The sequence below is a fragment of the Halichoeres trimaculatus genome, unplaced genomic scaffold (genome assembly GCF_033239565.1).
Source record: "Halichoeres trimaculatus isolate MK-OKI-2021-1 unplaced genomic scaffold, fHalTri1.1 fHalTri1_scaffold_3, whole genome shotgun sequence".
Classification (NCBI taxonomy): Eukaryota; Metazoa; Chordata; class Actinopteri; order Labriformes; family Labridae; genus Halichoeres; species Halichoeres trimaculatus.
The window spans coordinates 16,974,289-16,992,633 of NW_027437181.1; the positions used below are offsets into that span (position 1 = coordinate 16,974,289).

The 18,345-nt window shown below is 39.7% G+C and overlaps 1 protein-coding gene across 3 annotated transcripts in view; it reads right to left on the reverse strand.

Annotated features, from left to right (window-relative positions):
* Window positions 1-881: 881 nt before the first annotated feature.
* Window positions 882-18,345, reverse strand: part of fam189a1 (family with sequence similarity 189 member A1) — a 103,708-nt gene continuing 86,244 nt past the window's right edge. For 2 of the 3 annotated variants that reach the window (XM_074666852.1, XM_074666854.1), the window contains exons 4-12: window positions 16,849-17,013; window positions 8,690-8,797; window positions 6,654-6,814; window positions 5,147-5,282; window positions 3,998-4,076; window positions 3,135-3,908; window positions 2,692-2,763; window positions 2,066-2,388; window positions 882-1,648 (exon numbers count right to left, since the gene is read on the reverse strand). In XM_074666852.1, coding sequence (XP_074522953.1) covers window positions 1,451-1,648; window positions 2,066-2,388; window positions 2,692-2,763; window positions 3,135-3,908; window positions 3,998-4,076; window positions 5,147-5,282; window positions 6,654-6,814; window positions 8,690-8,797; window positions 16,849-17,013 — 2,016 coding nt within the window. In that variant the 3' untranslated portion in view covers window positions 882-1,450. The remainder of the gene's footprint in view (window positions 1,649-2,065; window positions 2,389-2,691; window positions 2,764-3,134; window positions 3,909-3,997; window positions 4,077-5,146; window positions 5,283-6,653; window positions 6,815-8,689; window positions 8,798-16,848; window positions 17,014-18,345) is intronic. The other variant, XM_074666853.1, reaches the window with a different exon arrangement.

Consider the following 18,345-nt stretch of genomic DNA (forward strand, 5'->3'; position numbering starts at 1 on the left):
TTTTTGCAAAAGTATTTTCTACTTGCCTTTATCGCCCAACCAAATTCTGTTTTCTTAAACAAATGTATTATTGATGTAAAATTTATGAAATAATAACAGCAATAATAATATTAATATTAATAATAATAATAATAATATTATTATTATTATTATTATTATTATTATTATTATTATTATTATTATTAAAAATAATAATAATAATAATAATATTAATAATAATAATAATACACAAAACATCATCATCATCATTATTATTATAATTATTTACAAATGTTAGGAAAAAATAGAGCAGGAGGCAATTTAGAGACCTATAGTCTTTACATTCTGATGCCTTTTCCAGTCCACTCTACTGCAATTACTTGAGAGCTCTTGAATAGGGCTACAATTATAGTTTTCCTTAAAATAACTGTGAATGTTCTTCCCATATTATAATTGGCAGTCTTGAGTACTGATTCTGAATTGACTGTTCAGAAGCTGAAAACTAGTGTAACTAAGCTGAGTAAATAGAGTTTGGTGAACTTTGAAAATTCTTTGCAAGCCGACAGGGTCATTAGCACCATTTTTGGTGCAAGGTAGTCTAACTAAACTCACAAAAAGCTTAATAAACTATTGTTTGGTAGTTCACTCTAATCTTAAATCTCTTTTATAACTCTAGATCTCAGGAAGCAAAAAACTGCAGTGATAACTGCCAACTAGAAGATAATTTATGTGAATAAGTATTGCTAAGGAACTAGCATTAGATTGAAATAATTAGATGTTCAAGTAACTTACTCCTTCAGAATGAAATATGATGCACCACCAATAATAGAATAAATAAACCACAATGTACAAACTCATATTTTATTGTAACACTGATAAGAATTGTAACACAATGAGGTAAGTTAAATAATCCACATTTTGAAGTTCTTGAACCAGCGGCACCACAAAATATCCACCAACTGATCAGTAATAGCTCCACAAACTCTGCAAACAAAGGCAAGTAATGCCCTGTTGGTTCAGTTCACAGTTTATTACAAACATATTTCTTTCTGCTTCTTATGAGGACAAGAGGAATACTGATAACACAATCTCACTTGCCTCTGTGACAGATCAGCTGAGTATGTTTCTTTTTTATGAGATGAAACTGAGTAGAAAAAATCCCCTGAGGGAGAGACATTCTTTTGTTTTTGTGATGAGAAAGAAGCCACTACAGACACTGGCAGGCTCAGTCCGAGTTTGCTACCGTTTCTGCTGATGACTTGGCACGGTCTCACAGGGCACTAGGAGATACAATGTGAGATCATTTCAGTTTGCCTGTGCTGCAGTCATGCTTTGAAAATATCTGATCTCTCGGTGCTGTATCAGTTATTTATTACTCTACAGACATCTGCTGCACTGCACAGACTGGCTGCAACACCCGCTCAGTGAAATGCCCTCAGAGGTTTGATCCAAGTCCTTGTTGGTTGAGTGGTCAAAGAATAGTTTCTCTGCATTCAAGGCTTTGTTCAGAGGAGGGAGAGTCCAGGAGGTTGGTGGAGGCGTTGGTTGTTTGTTGAAAGTGTTTTGGACGGCGCATTGAAGGGGATGAACTTAAAGCGCCGCAGCTTTGAAGGTGAAGGTCCTCATGACCACGCTTCCTGGGACTGCCACTGATGCTCTGAGTCATCACCTATGAAAACAGCCAAGAATGAAAGAGTGGGTTAGACAATAGTTTTTTTTTCTATTGTCCAAAAGAGGGTAGTAACACTGACAAGAATTTTGTTTTTAAAATCTTTACAGTAAACTGAAATGTACTCTTTGTTAAAAGAAAAAAAAAAATAACCCTAAACTTTTCTGAGACATACATCTACATAAGTTCAGTCATATCAATCAACATTTGGATTGCCTCAATATCAATGTTATCTTACAACTGTATAACAAACATGTTTGCTGCTTAGGTAAAACTTGAGCTTCATTTCAGTCTTGATGGGTATTCTGTCTGTTGTATAACAACCACTACGCTAACGTGATGCTGTTGCACAAAACCTGAAATGCTTCAAACTACTGCATCACTGAGCAGATGAACTGTCTCCAGTAGTTAAGTTACCTGATCTATGACATTGGCACTGAAAATAGCCTCCTCCATGTGTTTCTCATCCGACTTGATGACACACTTGATGTTGTTGACAACCTGCTGGACCTCAGGAGGTAGACTGCAGCTGGAGTGCTCCAAGAACTTTGCCACCAGTATTTTGGTGTCTTTGTACATCTTGAGATCAGCCAGGGAGTGCGGGCGTTCATGGGTGGAGTGTGTGTGCAGGGCTCTGGGTTTAAGGTGGATGTCGACTTTCCTGCCCTCCTTTTGCTGCTTCCTCACAGATATATGACCGTGTTTTGCTGAAAGTATGTCTGCTGTAGTGTTTGTTGGCTCTAAAAGCAATAGAAGAGAGTTGTTAGAACCTATATGACAGCATACATCACATTAAAACACATTACCATGGCTATAGAAAGAATTAAATTAGGATTTATTTTTCAGCTGCCTCAGAATTAAATGTATAGATAATAAAGTTGTTCAACTTTTGGTCTGAGCAATTTGGCTCAAGAAGTATAAAAATAGTTTCTTCCAAAAAAGGAAAGCTTAGCTTATTTGATAAGATCAAATCCAAGAAACAGGATTTTTGGCGACCTCCACTCTGTCAGGCCTGCAGTTTGTCCTTCAGGTCTGCATATTACCTTGCTCTGGTGATGCATGAGTTGATTCCTCAGCAGCAGGGTGATTTGCAGAAGCACAGCTTAAGTTTTCTCCTGTAGAGGGAGACAAGAACCTTAGTGTTTAGCAGCTCCTCCAACACTGCATGATATTGCAATTGATAATTTATTTCATTACATCTTACAATTATTTTCTTTTCATTCCATTAATCCTTTGAATTGTAATGGAAAAAAAAACTTTAAGTTTACAGAGTCTTGTGTTGTGTTTTCAATTGTTTTGATTTGTCTGGTCATCAGTAACAAGCCCCAGCAGAGGATGAGTTTACACAAGTACAAAACAGATGAAGCAGTGATGCATGAGTTGAGTTATAGTGAATGAAAACATGCAGAGTAGTCTACCGGGACTCAAGAGATTCAATTATTAAGTATTTAAAGCTTAATTTGGTTCAAATTCCTGCTGTACTCACTTCCTGTTGAAGAGGAACAGGAGATGGGGTCGCTGGTAGAGCGGACAATGCGTGCCAGCTTGCGGTACCTCCGGGCTGCTCGAAGCCCCCGCGGCTTCTCTGAGGGCGAGAAGCCACTCTGAGCTGAGGTAGATGGAGGTTGTGATGTGGAGGACGGTGACCAAACACTGAAGCACAGCCTGGGGCCACGCGGCCTGCTGGGAGGGGAAGGAGAAAGGGAAGGAGCCATAGGGCTGATGGCTGAAGTCCCCCCAGAGGAGGCCACAGAGGTGGGGGAGCAGGGCTGAGGTGGTGGAGGGAGAGTGACGGGGAGTGTGAGCTTCCTGCTCATCATCCGTGTTTTAATGAGTGAATGTGTTGATGCTTTAGGTGGCTCCTCCGGAACATGTTTGGCTGATGCAAGCTCGTCACATATGTGCATTGCAGCCCTGTGGTCCTCACACGGCTGTGCTTCTGTAGAGTCCTCCAGGTTGCTGTAGTTTTCTGAGGACCAGTCTGGGGAGCGCTCCAAAGAGTCCTGAGTGTGTGAGGACTCACTGTATCCTGTATCACTTGGTCGAGTGTCAGTGTTGGGTAAGCCGCGATGACAGCGGGAGGGGCCTCTTGAACATAGCTCCAGGCTGGGGCAGCTTCCATTGATGGCAGTTGTGTGAAGTGTGCCATAAGGAGAGGAGTCAGAGCCCTGGACCTCCAGGGAGCACAAGTCCTCTGAGGAGCATGTCTGGTCCTGATCGGCCACTTCTGACACCATCAGCGACGCGCTGTCCACTGAGGCTGGACATAAAGGAATAAAGGGTCATCAGTATGACAGTGAGCAGAAAAAGACATGAAACTATCCTCTGCAGAGCTGCAGATGTGTTTACCCTGAGTGCTGAGTCCAGCTGTGGTGTTTCTCTCACACAGACTGGATTCAGTGGCCTGCTGCTCATTGCTGGTGGTGACCTGTACAGAGGACATTACATTAAGTGGATATGTATAACGAGAAACATTGTTGATACAACATGCATGAATATAGAGGCATGAATAAAGGAGCACAAAAAAGTCTTATCAGTCAGTCCTTGCAAAATGTACTGCATGTCTTGTGTGTGGAAACTGTGCTGCAGACTGCACCTGCACACTTTGATCTGTAGAGGGAGCTATGATACCATGATTCACTATCATAAATCCCTCTTTTAAAGTGTTGGTGAAGCAGTGGAGGGAAAAAAACACATAGCATTGAATAAGTAGGTCTAAAAATATTTAATTTTATTTCAGAGGAACTTACATGATGAAGTATGATCTGAGATCTTCACACCTTTGGCCTCAAACAACTACCTGGGTTTCTTTTGACCTGCATCTATGTGTTTTCCTCTCAACCTCTCCACAAATCTATCCATCTCTTTTGAACGAATTCTCAAAGCAATCCCTGACAATGTAAAACAGCTAAGAAAACCTTGCTCTGAGCATGAACATGGAAACAAGTCAAGTCAAAGTCGAATAGACACATTAGGAAGTGCCACTTAGAAACAAGTACAAGGATGCCAAATACTTGAAAAAAGAACACAACAAATTGGCTAGATGTGCTCGCATCTCTATTTAAGTCTGATAACCTTAAAATACCCTGACTATTTTGCCAGGTTAGGACCAATTTTTTTCTGTTTGAAATGCAAAGGAAAGACGAGAGATGGATCCTTTTTTATTGTTATAGTGATGAACCACAGTTGGTCTGTGAACTGGTTGGTAACCCATACTGACCCAGAAAAACTGTCACTGGATACCAGAAGCAAATCATTACTAAAACATGCAGCATTTTGGATGTTCTCCATGATGTGTCACATGAAGTCTATACTGAGGTGGAAGACAAAGCCATGTGAACATTCTGTCCTTTCAGTATCTTGCTCTACCCCCTTCATGAGATGGTCTATCCTAATAAATACGTTTCTAGAGTATATGAACCCGTTTTTTACATTTAAGATGTTAGAGGAAAAACAGATAGTATTGCTTCAAAGACAGATCTGACTTATTTTTCTCACCTGGCTGGCAGGAGTCTGCCCCACAATAGACTCGTATGGAGGAGGCAGGTCAGTTGGGTACAGTGTCCCTGGGCTGTTGATGGGAACCCCATAGATGGCACTAAAAGGGGAATGTGGAAAGTCCAGGTGCAGGCCTCTGTTAAGGAACAATAGCCAAGTTTTCATAACCAAATAAACAAACAATGCAGGTCGTATCATAAATGGAACACAAAAAGTGCAGGGAGTATTAATGGGTAACTACATGGAGAGTGTTGAGAAAATGCACAAGAGACTATAAATACATTCTATTTGAATTAAATAAAGCATATTTCTAATTAAAACATCAAAACGAAAAGGATTAAATTCAGTCTTTTGTCCCTAATACTATAAACCAGGTGACATACCCGTGTAGTGTACACTTCTATGAGCACCACTGCTGTTCATATGGTGCCAATTAAGAATGAGCAGCCATGCGTTCAGTCATATCTTATAATTACAACCCCATTCTCCTCTAAAGTGGCGGAGCATGAAATACAACCTGAGAGCTCCACCAATCATCAGAGGCATGATGATGTCATGACACATCCCTGGCCTCAGGCAGGGACATCATAAATGCTTCATCTGCCTTGTTGATATTTATGGCATAATTGACAAACACATGTGGCATCCTGCCAACGGGTGTATCAGCAGCACTCTCTCTGTGGTGAGACGGGGGAAATGGAGGAAGTGATGAAAGTGTGTGTGGGGGGTATAGGGTCTGTTATTCCTTGGACCAGATGAGAATCATGGATGTCACAGCTGCTGAATGGAAACACTCTGAGCTGACCATATATAGTAACATGACCTTACAAAATTACCTTAATAAAGTGACAAAAGAAGAAATTTTTGTCTTCCAGCTCTTTCAATATTAAAATTCTTTTTCCCTGACTTGAATGTGTCCTCTTGGGAGCCTTTGCCTCCAAAACTCTCCTTCATGTCCTAACCTACAAGTCCCTTCCATACATTTTTCTAGGAAATATGCCACAACTGGGAGTGCTCTGATATGCAATTTAAACCACTGCCGTCTGGGAGGATGTTAGTGTTGCCTTTCTCTAAAAATATGTTTGTTTTTAGACATTTATTCCCTTTAAATTCATACCCACTGCAGTGAACCTGATTTCCTGGTTCATACTGCACTTAGGAATGATTGATGTCCGGCAATGCATTTGGACTCGGCATGGCCTTGCGATTTTAGACATCATTATGTGTTTGTATCTACTGATGTAAAAATAAAGCTTAATTGTACTCTCTGCTCTGTGATAAACAGATAAGACATAGAACATGTTTTATCTGTATATATTAGCCAGAGTTCGCTAGGTAACTATTGTGTAAAGTTTACATAAGGTCCATACTTAGGACTACGTTTGGAAGAGAAATTAGTGTGTCGTATCATTATTGTGTTTCTATGAATAATTAAGTAATATCCCAGGATTTATATCAGTAACATAGTTTTGGGAGACCTGTGTTGCATATGATCAGTGCCTCTCACCTCTGTCCATCCATTGATGGGGTGCAGGTGTACTCTGGCGGGTAGTACGGTGGTGGGGGGATGGGAGGGATAAACTCGTCAAAGTCCAGTGTTTGGTGGAGTATGGTTCCATGGGGGGTCATGCAGTCCGCATTTAGGGCTCGAGCTCGGTGCGGCATAAACTGAAACAAAGAACAAAACAATCATCATCAGAACTGTTTGTTGCAAAGTACTAACATATTTATTCATCATTTTAGAGCATTTGTTATCCAGGGAGGCATGATTAAGTACACAAGTTTTTTTTACAGCACTTTGAAAGCACTCTAAAGCTGTTGTTAATATCGTTATTGTGTACTTACATCTATTATGTTGAAAATGAAAAATTCTGTAGTTTAGATTAATAAAAGACTTTTTGCTTTTTAACCTTAATTCACATTATTATCTGATTTATTCTACTTTAGCCTCCTTTATCTTCATTTTCAAACTTTTAATGTGTTTAAACGCCAATTATGTCTATTTTTTATTGCTTTTTTTTTTTTTTTTTTTAATCCCGGTACTGCTTTGATCCATATCACTGGCCTTTAGAGTATAACTTAATCATGAATGCATTAACCCCCAAAACACTTGAAAGTCTCCATAGGTCTACACAATAAGATGATGTGATGTGATTTTTCCTCAACTTCAATAATCTCGTAATAAAAAAAGACAGATATTAATAATAACTCCTCAAATGCTTCTCAGCCAGAGATTAAAACATCACATTGGCAATTACCACTGTTTAAAAACTGTCTATGACTATGTTTCTTTAAAATAAAATATAAGCCTTTAAAATCAAAATGTTAGAAAATTGATTCAAATCTATAACAGATGTTATGAATTATCATTCACATTCAGTGTGCAGTTGATTGTGACATGCAGCTGAGTCTTCACCAGCTGGTTGGTAACTTATGTCAACTAAAACCTAGCAGCCTGGTTAGAGGGGTTCAAGAGTTAAGGAATAATTCTTTGGAGGTTCATATTTACATGTGAGCATTTTTACACACATGTAGTCATAAATATAATAAAGAAAGCAGCTTTTACTGGAAAAATAAAATCCTGAATATGGCTTTGTCCAGACTTGCTTACTTACTTTATTGTTGTGACCAAATATAATTATCTAAAGGAGGGTGGAACGAATGCCTCCACTCCATAAAATTACGGATATCACAAAAGATTTATATATAGTCATTTGGCCTGCTCTGAATCAAATATGGATCTTTGTGGGCTTCAGTCTCACATGGAGACTAAACTAATGCAAGTCTAAGTTCAACTGAATTTATTTTACCAGCTTCTATGAAAAGGACATAACTATTGATTTCTTGCCGCTTCAACCTTTTATCAAACTAAGCATCACATCCAGCAAAGAGCACAGTTTTTAACACCCAGACACATCAAAGCATCAGTGAAATTAACAGCGTCCTCCATAAAATGAGTAAAAGGTTTTTGCATTAGTTATGACTGAAAAGCTGTTTTATATTTGGCATCATGTTTGTTGCTCTACATTTCCTGTTGTTGATGTGTTTATGGAAGCATGAAATAACCACTGCTGGTGTGAAACACAAAGGGAGCTTGGCCATGCTAATTTCCCTCATGACTGAAAGCATTTAGCTGGAGGTAATAGTTTCATTGTTCCACATTAAAAGACAGAAGAGGGTCATCCTGAACACTGGGTACACAGGAGGAAAAATTCCAGTGAGATTTTGGACCTTTTTCTTCGAAATGCAACATAAATTTTAGCTGCAGCAGGAACATTAAAAAAAGGTGTGGCTATTGACCTTCACTGTGTGAGTTTGCATTATATCATATTTACCAAAAAGGATGATTCAACAGAAACTCAGACATTTTCCTTCACAATCTTAAAATGGAGAAAGGCTGGCACAGCATCCCTGAGCTGCATGTGTTTACCCAAGCTGATGATAAGGATCTTCAGACGCAGAATTTATTTATTTATTTTGCTGCTGGGTGGTCAGTGGACAACAAAATAAAGTCAGCTATTGTAGCCATCTGCACAGACTCACCATCTGCAGCACATCAGTGGAGACCATCTGCATACAGCACATGGCTGTGGCCAGAGCACACACGATGGTGGAGATGACGTTAAGGGCACATACGCTGAACAGTAGCTCCTATAGGAGAGGGAGAGGAGACTGTTAGAGGAGCAAAAGAAGACAAGGGAGAGTGTGAAAGAGAGTGAAAAGACACAATGGTTCAGGAGAGGAGAGTGGATTCTGAGTAAGTTAAAATAAATAACACTTAAGATGAGTAATGTGAGAACAAGGGGGGGTAAATGTGGTGCAAATTGGAGGTGACACACACAGCACTGACGTCACCTGCAAGGCAGCAGGTGTAGCAAGCCCAGAGGGTGAGACTGAAGTGAAGGAGGATTTATAAAAATATCAAAGGCAATCAAACAGCACCGACTGGAGTTTAACCTGTGTTAACTCGCTAGAAAGACAGTTAGAAAAAGGTTAAAGGCTGATAAAAAGAAACAATTTCTGTTAACATACAAGCCTGGCACATCAATTCAATAAAGAGGAAAACAACCTCATAAACATCCAAGGTTAAATAAATTCACATTGACACTCTGGCAGCAAAATCTGTATTGAATCTGTCAGCAAAACTAAAAATGCATGAGGGTGAAATACTAGCTTGGCATCCTGAGCAGAGCGGACTTATGACTGCAGTCATATTATGCAGTTTGTGCTAATCTTCTGAAAGGTAGAAAATAATAACTGATAAGTGGTTCCATTTTTTATTTCATTTCTTATTCCCTATTCATTTAATCAATAATAACTTCAACATGTCAGTTCATTCTCTAAAGCAAGATAAATGAGCAGTTATGCCACCTGCCTGGAAGTTAAAGCTGTAAAGTACATAGAAGAGGTAGACAGGAGGGAAGATTATCAAAGTGTGTATTACTTTGTGAAAACTTAAAATAATCTGAACATAATGTTGGGAAATAACTCTAAAAGACATAAGACTCACTGATATGTAAATAAATTATGAGGGTTATTGGGGCAGGAAATGTAGTTAATCTGTGGAAAAGGTTTGAACTTTGGATGTTTCCTTGTGTATATTTCCTGTAAAACAGACAACCGTGAATTCAGACAAAGATCCAGCTCTGGTTTTAAAAGCCTACAACACCTCTCTCCTGTTTTGTGCACACAGCTCCATGAATGAAGATCCCCCGGCAACACAACAGTGATTTCCAGCCTGCTGCACTGATTATTCACCTGATTCAGGCGGAGCATAATTACCTCTGACATTACAATCCCGCCTATATCAGGCTGCTGATAATCTGCAAAAAGGACAGTCGTCTCCCCGCTGAGACAGGGAGCAGTTTGTTGTCAGGGTGCAGGCACCTTGACTTTTTAAAGAGTTTCAGGCTAGCAAGCAACAACTTCCTGCCAACCACATCCCATTACTCACTTCCTCTCCTTTTGAAGTTTGTGATATTAAATGGCTCTAACTGGCATCTGGGATGTTTAGAGCTGCCAGCCCTGCAACTGTTTTTCAAACATGTTTGATATCCACTAACTAGTTGCCAAAGATCAAGTCTGTGTGAGCTGGAAGCCTTGAAGTTAAAGTTGCTCAGTGCCAACTATAAAATCCGTCTAATGCATGTTTGCCTTGGAAGCAAACCATTTTGGAACAGGTTTTGTGTGGGAGGGGAAGTATTGGGGACTTGCAAACGGAGCGCAGTCAGCCTGTCTGACATTTTAAAAATGGAAAATAACAAATGGACATTATTAATCACAGCTGGTGAAAAAAGATTCAGCTGATTGGGTTTGGTGCCATCTGATGACACTGATGGATATTTTTGGGTTCAGTAAAATGTCTCTATTTACATGTAAAACAGTGGCAAATTTTAATTTTAATTCTTCAAGTTAAGACCCATTATATTTTCATATCAGCTTTACAATATCAGCTACAAAGTACACACACTTTAAACTAGAGTTTCAACCCTTTGAGGATCAATCATGTCTGCAGTATGTAGACAAAATTCCATCCAACATATTTTAGATCACACAGGGCTCCTCTAATGATATAAATCCAGACCAAACAGCATCTCAATATATTTACCTCTGCCAAGGAGGATATGTTTTGGGGGAGTTTGTCTGTCCGCCTGTTAGTTTGTTTGTTTGTCTGTGAACAACATAACTCAAAAAGTAACGAACAGAACCTGATAAAATTTTTACGAAATGTTCAAAATGGGATAAGGAAGAACTGATTAAAATTTGGAGGTGATCCAGATCACCGTCTGGATCCAGGATTTTCTTAAAGGATTCTGTATCATTGTAAGATAGCGCCATTTTCACCATATGTGTATTTAATACACATATGGTGAAATACAAGACAAGGTCACAATAATTTCTGACAGATGTAAAAGTACGATCCAGATCCTGGGAATATTCTGGATACTGAGATCTGGAATATGAAATATCTACTGGGTCATCATAATTTTCAACACTGTCAGGTAACAAATTATTGTACAATCCTGCAGCTGACACCAAATTGTAGCAGACAGTCTGCTGAAAGGGAGTGTAACATTAAAGCAGGACTCAAGTGTTGCGTGACAATCACGATATGCTTGGCGGAGGTCTGCGCTCTCTGAGTGCTTTTCTAGTTTTAAGAAGGTCCCTGCAGCTTTTTCAGATTCATGTAGTGCAGAAAAACAATGTGTATCCATGACTAAATCACCTGATGATAACACAGCAAAACCATTATGAAAACAACTCGGACAAATCAAGGTTTCAAAAAGTCAATTTTCAAAATATCTTTGAATTCAGGACAGGTGAGGTCCAAAAACACAATCTACTACATTTTTGCTGGTCACCACAGATTCTGCCATCAAGAACAAAGCCAAAATCTGAGAAATTATAACTGTTGAAGTAGAAGAAATAACAAGCAGTATATTTCAAACTTTGAAAAGAACAACATCTCCGTTAAACTCAGAGTGAAAACCTGATTATTTGTCTCTCCACTGCTTTAAAGACAACTATAACCATTTCAACTCTCCTGCTGCCTCATCAGACAAAACCTTATGGTGGCAGATTGTGTAGCACGCTGGGCCTAACAGGGGGCTTAATTGGTTTGTTGCATCACTGATAATCAAGTGTTGCCTCTTGAACTGTGAAGAACTTTGCCAGAATTTAAAATAAACACCCACCTTCACTTCTTAAACTATAGCTCGGACCAAAAGTACTATGTTCCCGAACATGAATCCAGTGCTGATAGTCTCTGTGAAGGTCACAGCACTGATCTCCACTATCTGTACATTATGTAACAGAAAAACCCAGCACTCTCCTCTCTATAGGAAGCTCTACAGCAGCTTCAGAAAAGACCCCCAGGGATTTTCTAACTCCTTATGACAGCAGATAGCAAAAGTTGTAGCTTTGTCATCCCACTTTAAACTCAGGCGTATAGCTTAATCAGTCTTACAGAGCTCTGACATCCCATCTGACCTCACAGCAAAGCCTGACTGATGATCCTCAAATAACCTCCAGTTGAAGACAGCCTTCAGAGAACTACAAACCTGACCTCAACACCCTGAAGGAAAAAAACTGATTGGTTGCATTGTGCAAACACATTAAAACATCAACAAACCAAATGAATCTTAAAAAATCTGTCATCTGCCTCTGGTCAGAGAGACAAAACATACCAGAACGATGAAAATCCAACATCTTGAAAACATGCTTTACTGTGCACAGAAGATGTCAGTAATTTTAGAGGCCGAATACTAAATAAGAAAGTTTTTTAGATGTATTAAACAAAACAGAGCAGCATTTTTATCTTCTGAATCTACAAATGGAGAGCAAACACCCCTAAAGCTACATGCCCCTGTCGATTTACAGCAGCGTAAAGGTTTGATCAGTGTGCATCCCTGCAGAGAGCAGTAAGATCTTAACTTTCTCTTCTGTTTTCACATAAAGAAATACATTTCATGAAAGTTGGCTGACTGAATTATGTTCACTGTCGATCATTTTACCTTTCCTGCTGCGCTGCTCTAACAGAGAAACTCTTTCTTAAGATCAAGCTGGCATTGCTGTGCAGCAGGACAAAGAAAACAACCTGTGAACAACTGCTTCTTGTTAGTGTGTTTTGTGGCTTGATAGCACAAAATGTGGCGTTTTCAAAACATTTCAGAGAGGGAAGTTGTAAATCAGGAGCTGTAAGCATCTAGTTTGACAAGAAATGACTTCATCAGATGGCTTCATCTGAGTTTCTTTCTGTTACGGGAATACATCTGTTATACAGATATGAGACGGTGCGTTTCAGTAACATCCCTTGTGGCCAAATAATGACATAATAAATTGTAAGACCTCTAGAGGAACAGATTAACATGCAAACCCACCAGACATTTAACCTTGACACAATACCGTGCCCTAAGCCAGTCAGGTTAGTGAGTTAAACAACAAGGTTACACATTCATCCCCTTACATGCTGTAAATACCACAATCCTCCCTCCCACTGATCATGAACTGCTTCAGGCAGTGCATGAAAGGAAAAACAAGATGGAAATTTCACGTGTCTGCTCAAAGTGAGTGAATGGTGTGCATTAAAAGCAATGCAGTTTGTAAAGCTGATTGATTTATTTTTTAATACAACACAAAACTACAGTCGAAAAATGAGTAAGGGGGTAAGTCTACCTGCTGTGATTATCCATTTCTCCACGTGTTCAGTCATTAAGTGATGGTGGGACTATGTGGCAGCTGCATCACAAGTTCATTAGGACCAGTGACAGCCTCTGAAATGGCCAAAGACTCTGGGGATCGGACATGACAGCTCCCTCCAACACATAATTCTACACGTGCCTCTGCTTTGGCACTTACTAAAGGTTTACGGCACCAATTCCCATTTCTCTTTTAATGGGCCATGATCAAAATGACAAATGTGACTGATCTTTCCTCTTTTCATCAGCATGCTCCATCCTATGAAGTCTTTTATTTGGTTATCAATGTTTCATAATCAATCAGGGCCATTAAACGAATGGATATGATTGTCATTATCCAATAAAGGCACAGTAGCACGTACAGTATATCATTCCTGCTGACAATCAAGTCCAGATAATCTACAGAGATCACGCACTGCAAACTAGAGCTGGCCCACGGCAGATCCTCGCTGCATACTAAGAGGTCTGTCTCTTGGGGAAGACAAATGCTGTTGCCATCCGGCACTTCCTGCCCAATTAATCTCAGACTGAACGCTTGGATTTTGTTTCGTTTTGTGTTGGACTGTTTTCATATGGGATATTTTATACTGGGAAGGAGTCCTATTTGAGACATCAGCAGAGACTGACTTCACCAATTCAAAATGACTTTTTTAAAAACAGAAGTGTAAATCAGAATAAAAATTTTGTTTTTGTGAAAAAGTAACAGGAGCTAAGTGCTCAAATCTCCCAGCTGCTTTGTGAGGATTACCATCAGCGCTTTGGACTGAATGCTAATGTCAGAATGCAAACATGCTCATAATAATGTGTTGATGGTCAAAGGTAACTGTCAGTTATGGATAAGCTTAATTTAGTGTATCAGCATTAAAATATATAGAATAAGCACAGAACATAAACCACTTAATGAACAATGAACCAAATTTAGAAAGTTACAACGATAAAAAACATGAATTAGGCTCACTGCTCACGGCAATTGTTCCATTCCCCTTCATTTGTGGAGCCCTTTTTTGTTGTAAAATAAAATTACAGTTAAAATACTGGATTTATAAGAAAAATTGTAGATGGATGTAGAATCAGGCTGGCTTTAATTAACTTCAAAAATCTATTTGCAATTGTGCCTACAGGACCAAAAGCACAGTAAATTCATACAAAGTACATGAGAACAATGTTGAAAATAATGACACAATTAGATGATGGTATTAAAACAAGACTGAATGGTGCATATTAGCTTAAACGTAAAGTTTTTATGTCAAACTGCAAGATGTCATGTTGCCCGCAGAAATATTGGGCAGAGAACTAATCCAAAAGAACTGTTTTTCAAATAAAAAGGCATCAAGTAATCTGAAACTTAAGCTCTACCTGACAGTGCTACAATGGTGTAAAAGTCTTTACTATAAAAGCCAACAGGTAAAATGTAACCATGCTGAGTGAGACAACAGAGCTTGTACCCAGAAACACTTTTTTTTATATACGCTCAGACTTCCACCATGTCTGATTCAGAGCAGTGTCACAATAAATATGATTAACTGAGTAGCCTTTGTGATGATCAGAGTGGTCAAAGCTAGTGATGTGTGTGTTCAGTTAACATAATAACTACCTGTTACACAGTCACTAGTGGGATCATCAAATAATGCACTGTCTGGCCCAAAAAACAGTCACACACTCTAATATTTCGTTGGACCGCCTTTAGCTTTGATTACGGCACGCATTTGCTGTGGCATTACTTTGATAAGCTTCAGCAATGTCACAAGAATTATTTCCATCCAGTGTTGCATTATTTTTCACCAAGATCTTGCAATGATGATGGTGGAGTCTGAACGCTGCTCAAAGCCTTCTCCAGCACATCCCAAAGATTCTCAATAGGGTTAAGGTCTAGACTCTCGGGTGGCCAATCCAAGTGTGAAAATGATGTCTCATGCTCCCTGAACCACTCTTTCACAATTTGATCCCGATGAATCCTGGCATTGTCATCTTGAAATGTGGCCGTGCCATCAGGGAAGAAACATCCACTGATGGACTAACCTGGTCATTCAGTATATTCAGGTAGTCAGCTGACCTCATTATCTGAGCACAGACTGTTGCTGAACCTAGTCCTGACCAACTGCAGCAACCCCAGATCATAGCACTGCCCCCACAGGCTTGGACAGTGGGCGCTAGGCATGATGGGTGATCACTTTATCTGCCTCTCTTCTTACCCTGATGCGCCCATCACTCTGGGACAGGGTAAATCAAACCACATGACCTTCTTCCATTGCTCCAGAGTCCAATTTTTATGCTCCCTGAAGCCCTTTTTCCAGTTAGCCTCACTGATTTGTGGTTTTCTTTAGGCTACACTGCTGTTTGGTCCCAATCCCTTGAGTTCCCTTCACATTGTGTGTGGAAAAGTTCTTGCTTTCACTGTTAAACACAGGCCTGAGTTCAACTGTTGTTTTTTTTCGATATGATTTCATAAAACGTTGAAGTGATCGCCGATCACGATCATTCAGGATTTTTTTCCGGCCACATTTCTTCCTTGAAGATGATGGGTCCCGACTTTCCTTCCAGTTTTTAACAATGAGTTAGACAGTGCAAAACCCTATTTTATTAGTTTCTGAAATCACCTTAGATGTTTTCTCTGCTTGATGCATGCCAATGATTTGACCCTTAAACAGACCAACATCTTTTCCACGACCACGGGATGTGTCTTTCCACATGGTTGTTTAAGAAATGAGAAGCAACTCATTGCACTAGTTGGGTTCAATTACTTGTGACCAGCTGAAAGATAATCACCCATGAAGTATTTATCCAATAGGAGGTTCATACACCACTTCTGGTTATTGCCATGCTCATATGATGCTCTACTACCTGGATGTAAACAAGTACAGATAGCATCTCACAGCACAGGCACAGTTTGGCAGCATTTTAACCTGGAACATGGTGATAGAGTTGTAAGTAGGCTTTGGCTGGTTAAACTGGCAGATAACCACTCTGTCCAAAAAGTTTACAACCAGCACAGGCATGTGGGTGTTAATCTGCAAAAAGGACCAAAAGCTGAAGGTGCTAGCTCTTTTCACGGTTACATGTTTGCGCCACATTCAGCCCACATACATCATTTACCTGCAGACTCTGTGATTCAGTGTTAAACAGTGTTAAATGAATTCTACTGAATTTTGTCCAGCAAAAAAAAGCATCATGAAACATTGCTGCATGAATCATCTATCATTTTTTGGCCGAAGATACATTTTTTTGCAAAAGAAAATTGAGTACAGTGATTAAATGTTCCTGCTATTTAAAAAGCAAGAGGGTGCATTTCTACTGTTTAGTCAGCACATAAGAAACAACATTTCATAAGCATCACTTCTAATACTTAGTCCCATCAACCACAAACTTCTAAGGACCAGATTTCAAAATGAACCTTTTCAACAATACCCTACACACAGTGAAACTACAATAGGTTTGTTTTCATGTGTAAAAAGATCAAAGCTGGCATCATCAGCAGCACACAGACACATGCTAACTCCCACCCACCTTGAGACGGAGGCGTATTGTGTTGCAGTCCCTCAGTGGGTTCAGCTTCAGTGTCTCCCCCAGGTTGTTGCAGCTCGAGCTCTGCTGCTGGAGCTCGCAGCACACACATACTCCATCGCTGTCAAACTTGAGCTGGGGGGGAGGAGGAGGGAACATACATCCACACTCATGCATGCACGCCACGTGCACAGAAACACACACACACAAGCACACAAACATACACACAGAGACACATGCACCGATCAGACCTGAGCTCAGTGTTTGTAAGTATTCCCTGTATTTGTCAGTAGTGGGACAGACAAAGAAAATAGACAATAAATACTGACTAAAGTACGATACTTTTGATTTAAAAGGCTTAACAGCATGGCTGATGAAAAATGTTTAACAAAAGAAGAGCAGCTGAGAAATAGGAGGAGCTCCAGGGAGGAATGGAGGTAGAACATACTTGTGCTAAGTGTCCCAGATTGGGAGAAAGCAGGACATGAACCCAACAAGTATGGGTTAATTACATTGGGGAGAGGAGATAAGGAACGGTAACGCTTCAGTCACGAACAAGGAGGGACCTCTGGGGAAAGCTGCTTCTTATGTTGAGGTTCTGGGGTTAGTGGGTTGGGCGCTGGATAAATCACCAGGGGATTCTTCCTCCATGACTATGATAGGTACCCCTGGCAATAAAAACTTAGCTCAAAAAGTTCAGCTTAGCGTAATAAAAACGTGAGGACAGTCTTCACACACAAACTCTGATCAGCAGCTCAGAGTGCAATAAGCTTAACACACTTATCTTGAAGGGAGCCGGATGCTCTTAAAGAGCCACTTTCAAAAGTGGTCGCAGGGAAATGAAGTGAGGAAGCATTTATGATTTGGGAACCACTCGAAACCACTTTTACACTGGAAAGTTCCACTCATTTTATGAAAAAAAGCCACATTTTGAGGTTTAAAGCTCTATCAAAGTTTAAAAACAGCTGAAGAAGTGAGAATTATCTGCTGACTTTTGCTTAAAACTCGAAATTGATAAGAGATTGCCTGTGTTTAGATTTGGTTTGCAAGTAAATAAAAAAGACCAGCGCATTGAAAAAATCTTAAAAGCCTGCCTCTTCAACTCCGCTTATTTGAGCTGGAAACTTCAATACAGTAATGGCCATCACAAGGTGTCATACTTTGTTTTAAACAGTCCAGAAGTACATGAGTACAACAAGGGGCAGCCAAAAAAGCAAAATAAGAAACATAAGATACAAATGGTCATGATGACAGAAACTTTTAAGCACTATGATAACCAGTTCCCCTGTGAAAACTGCTAACAGCAGAAGATCTGGTCTCATTTCTCATTTCTGTTTGTGTAGAAGTTGTGTGAATTATGGGTTAGAATACATCAGCTTCTACTGCTTTGGTTTCTTCTGTGTTTTTAGTGTTCTACCAAATCACTGGCGCGCTCTGCCTTAGTTGTTTTTCTGTTTTTTTTCTGTCTTAGTTTCTGGCAAAGATTGACGTGTTAATGAC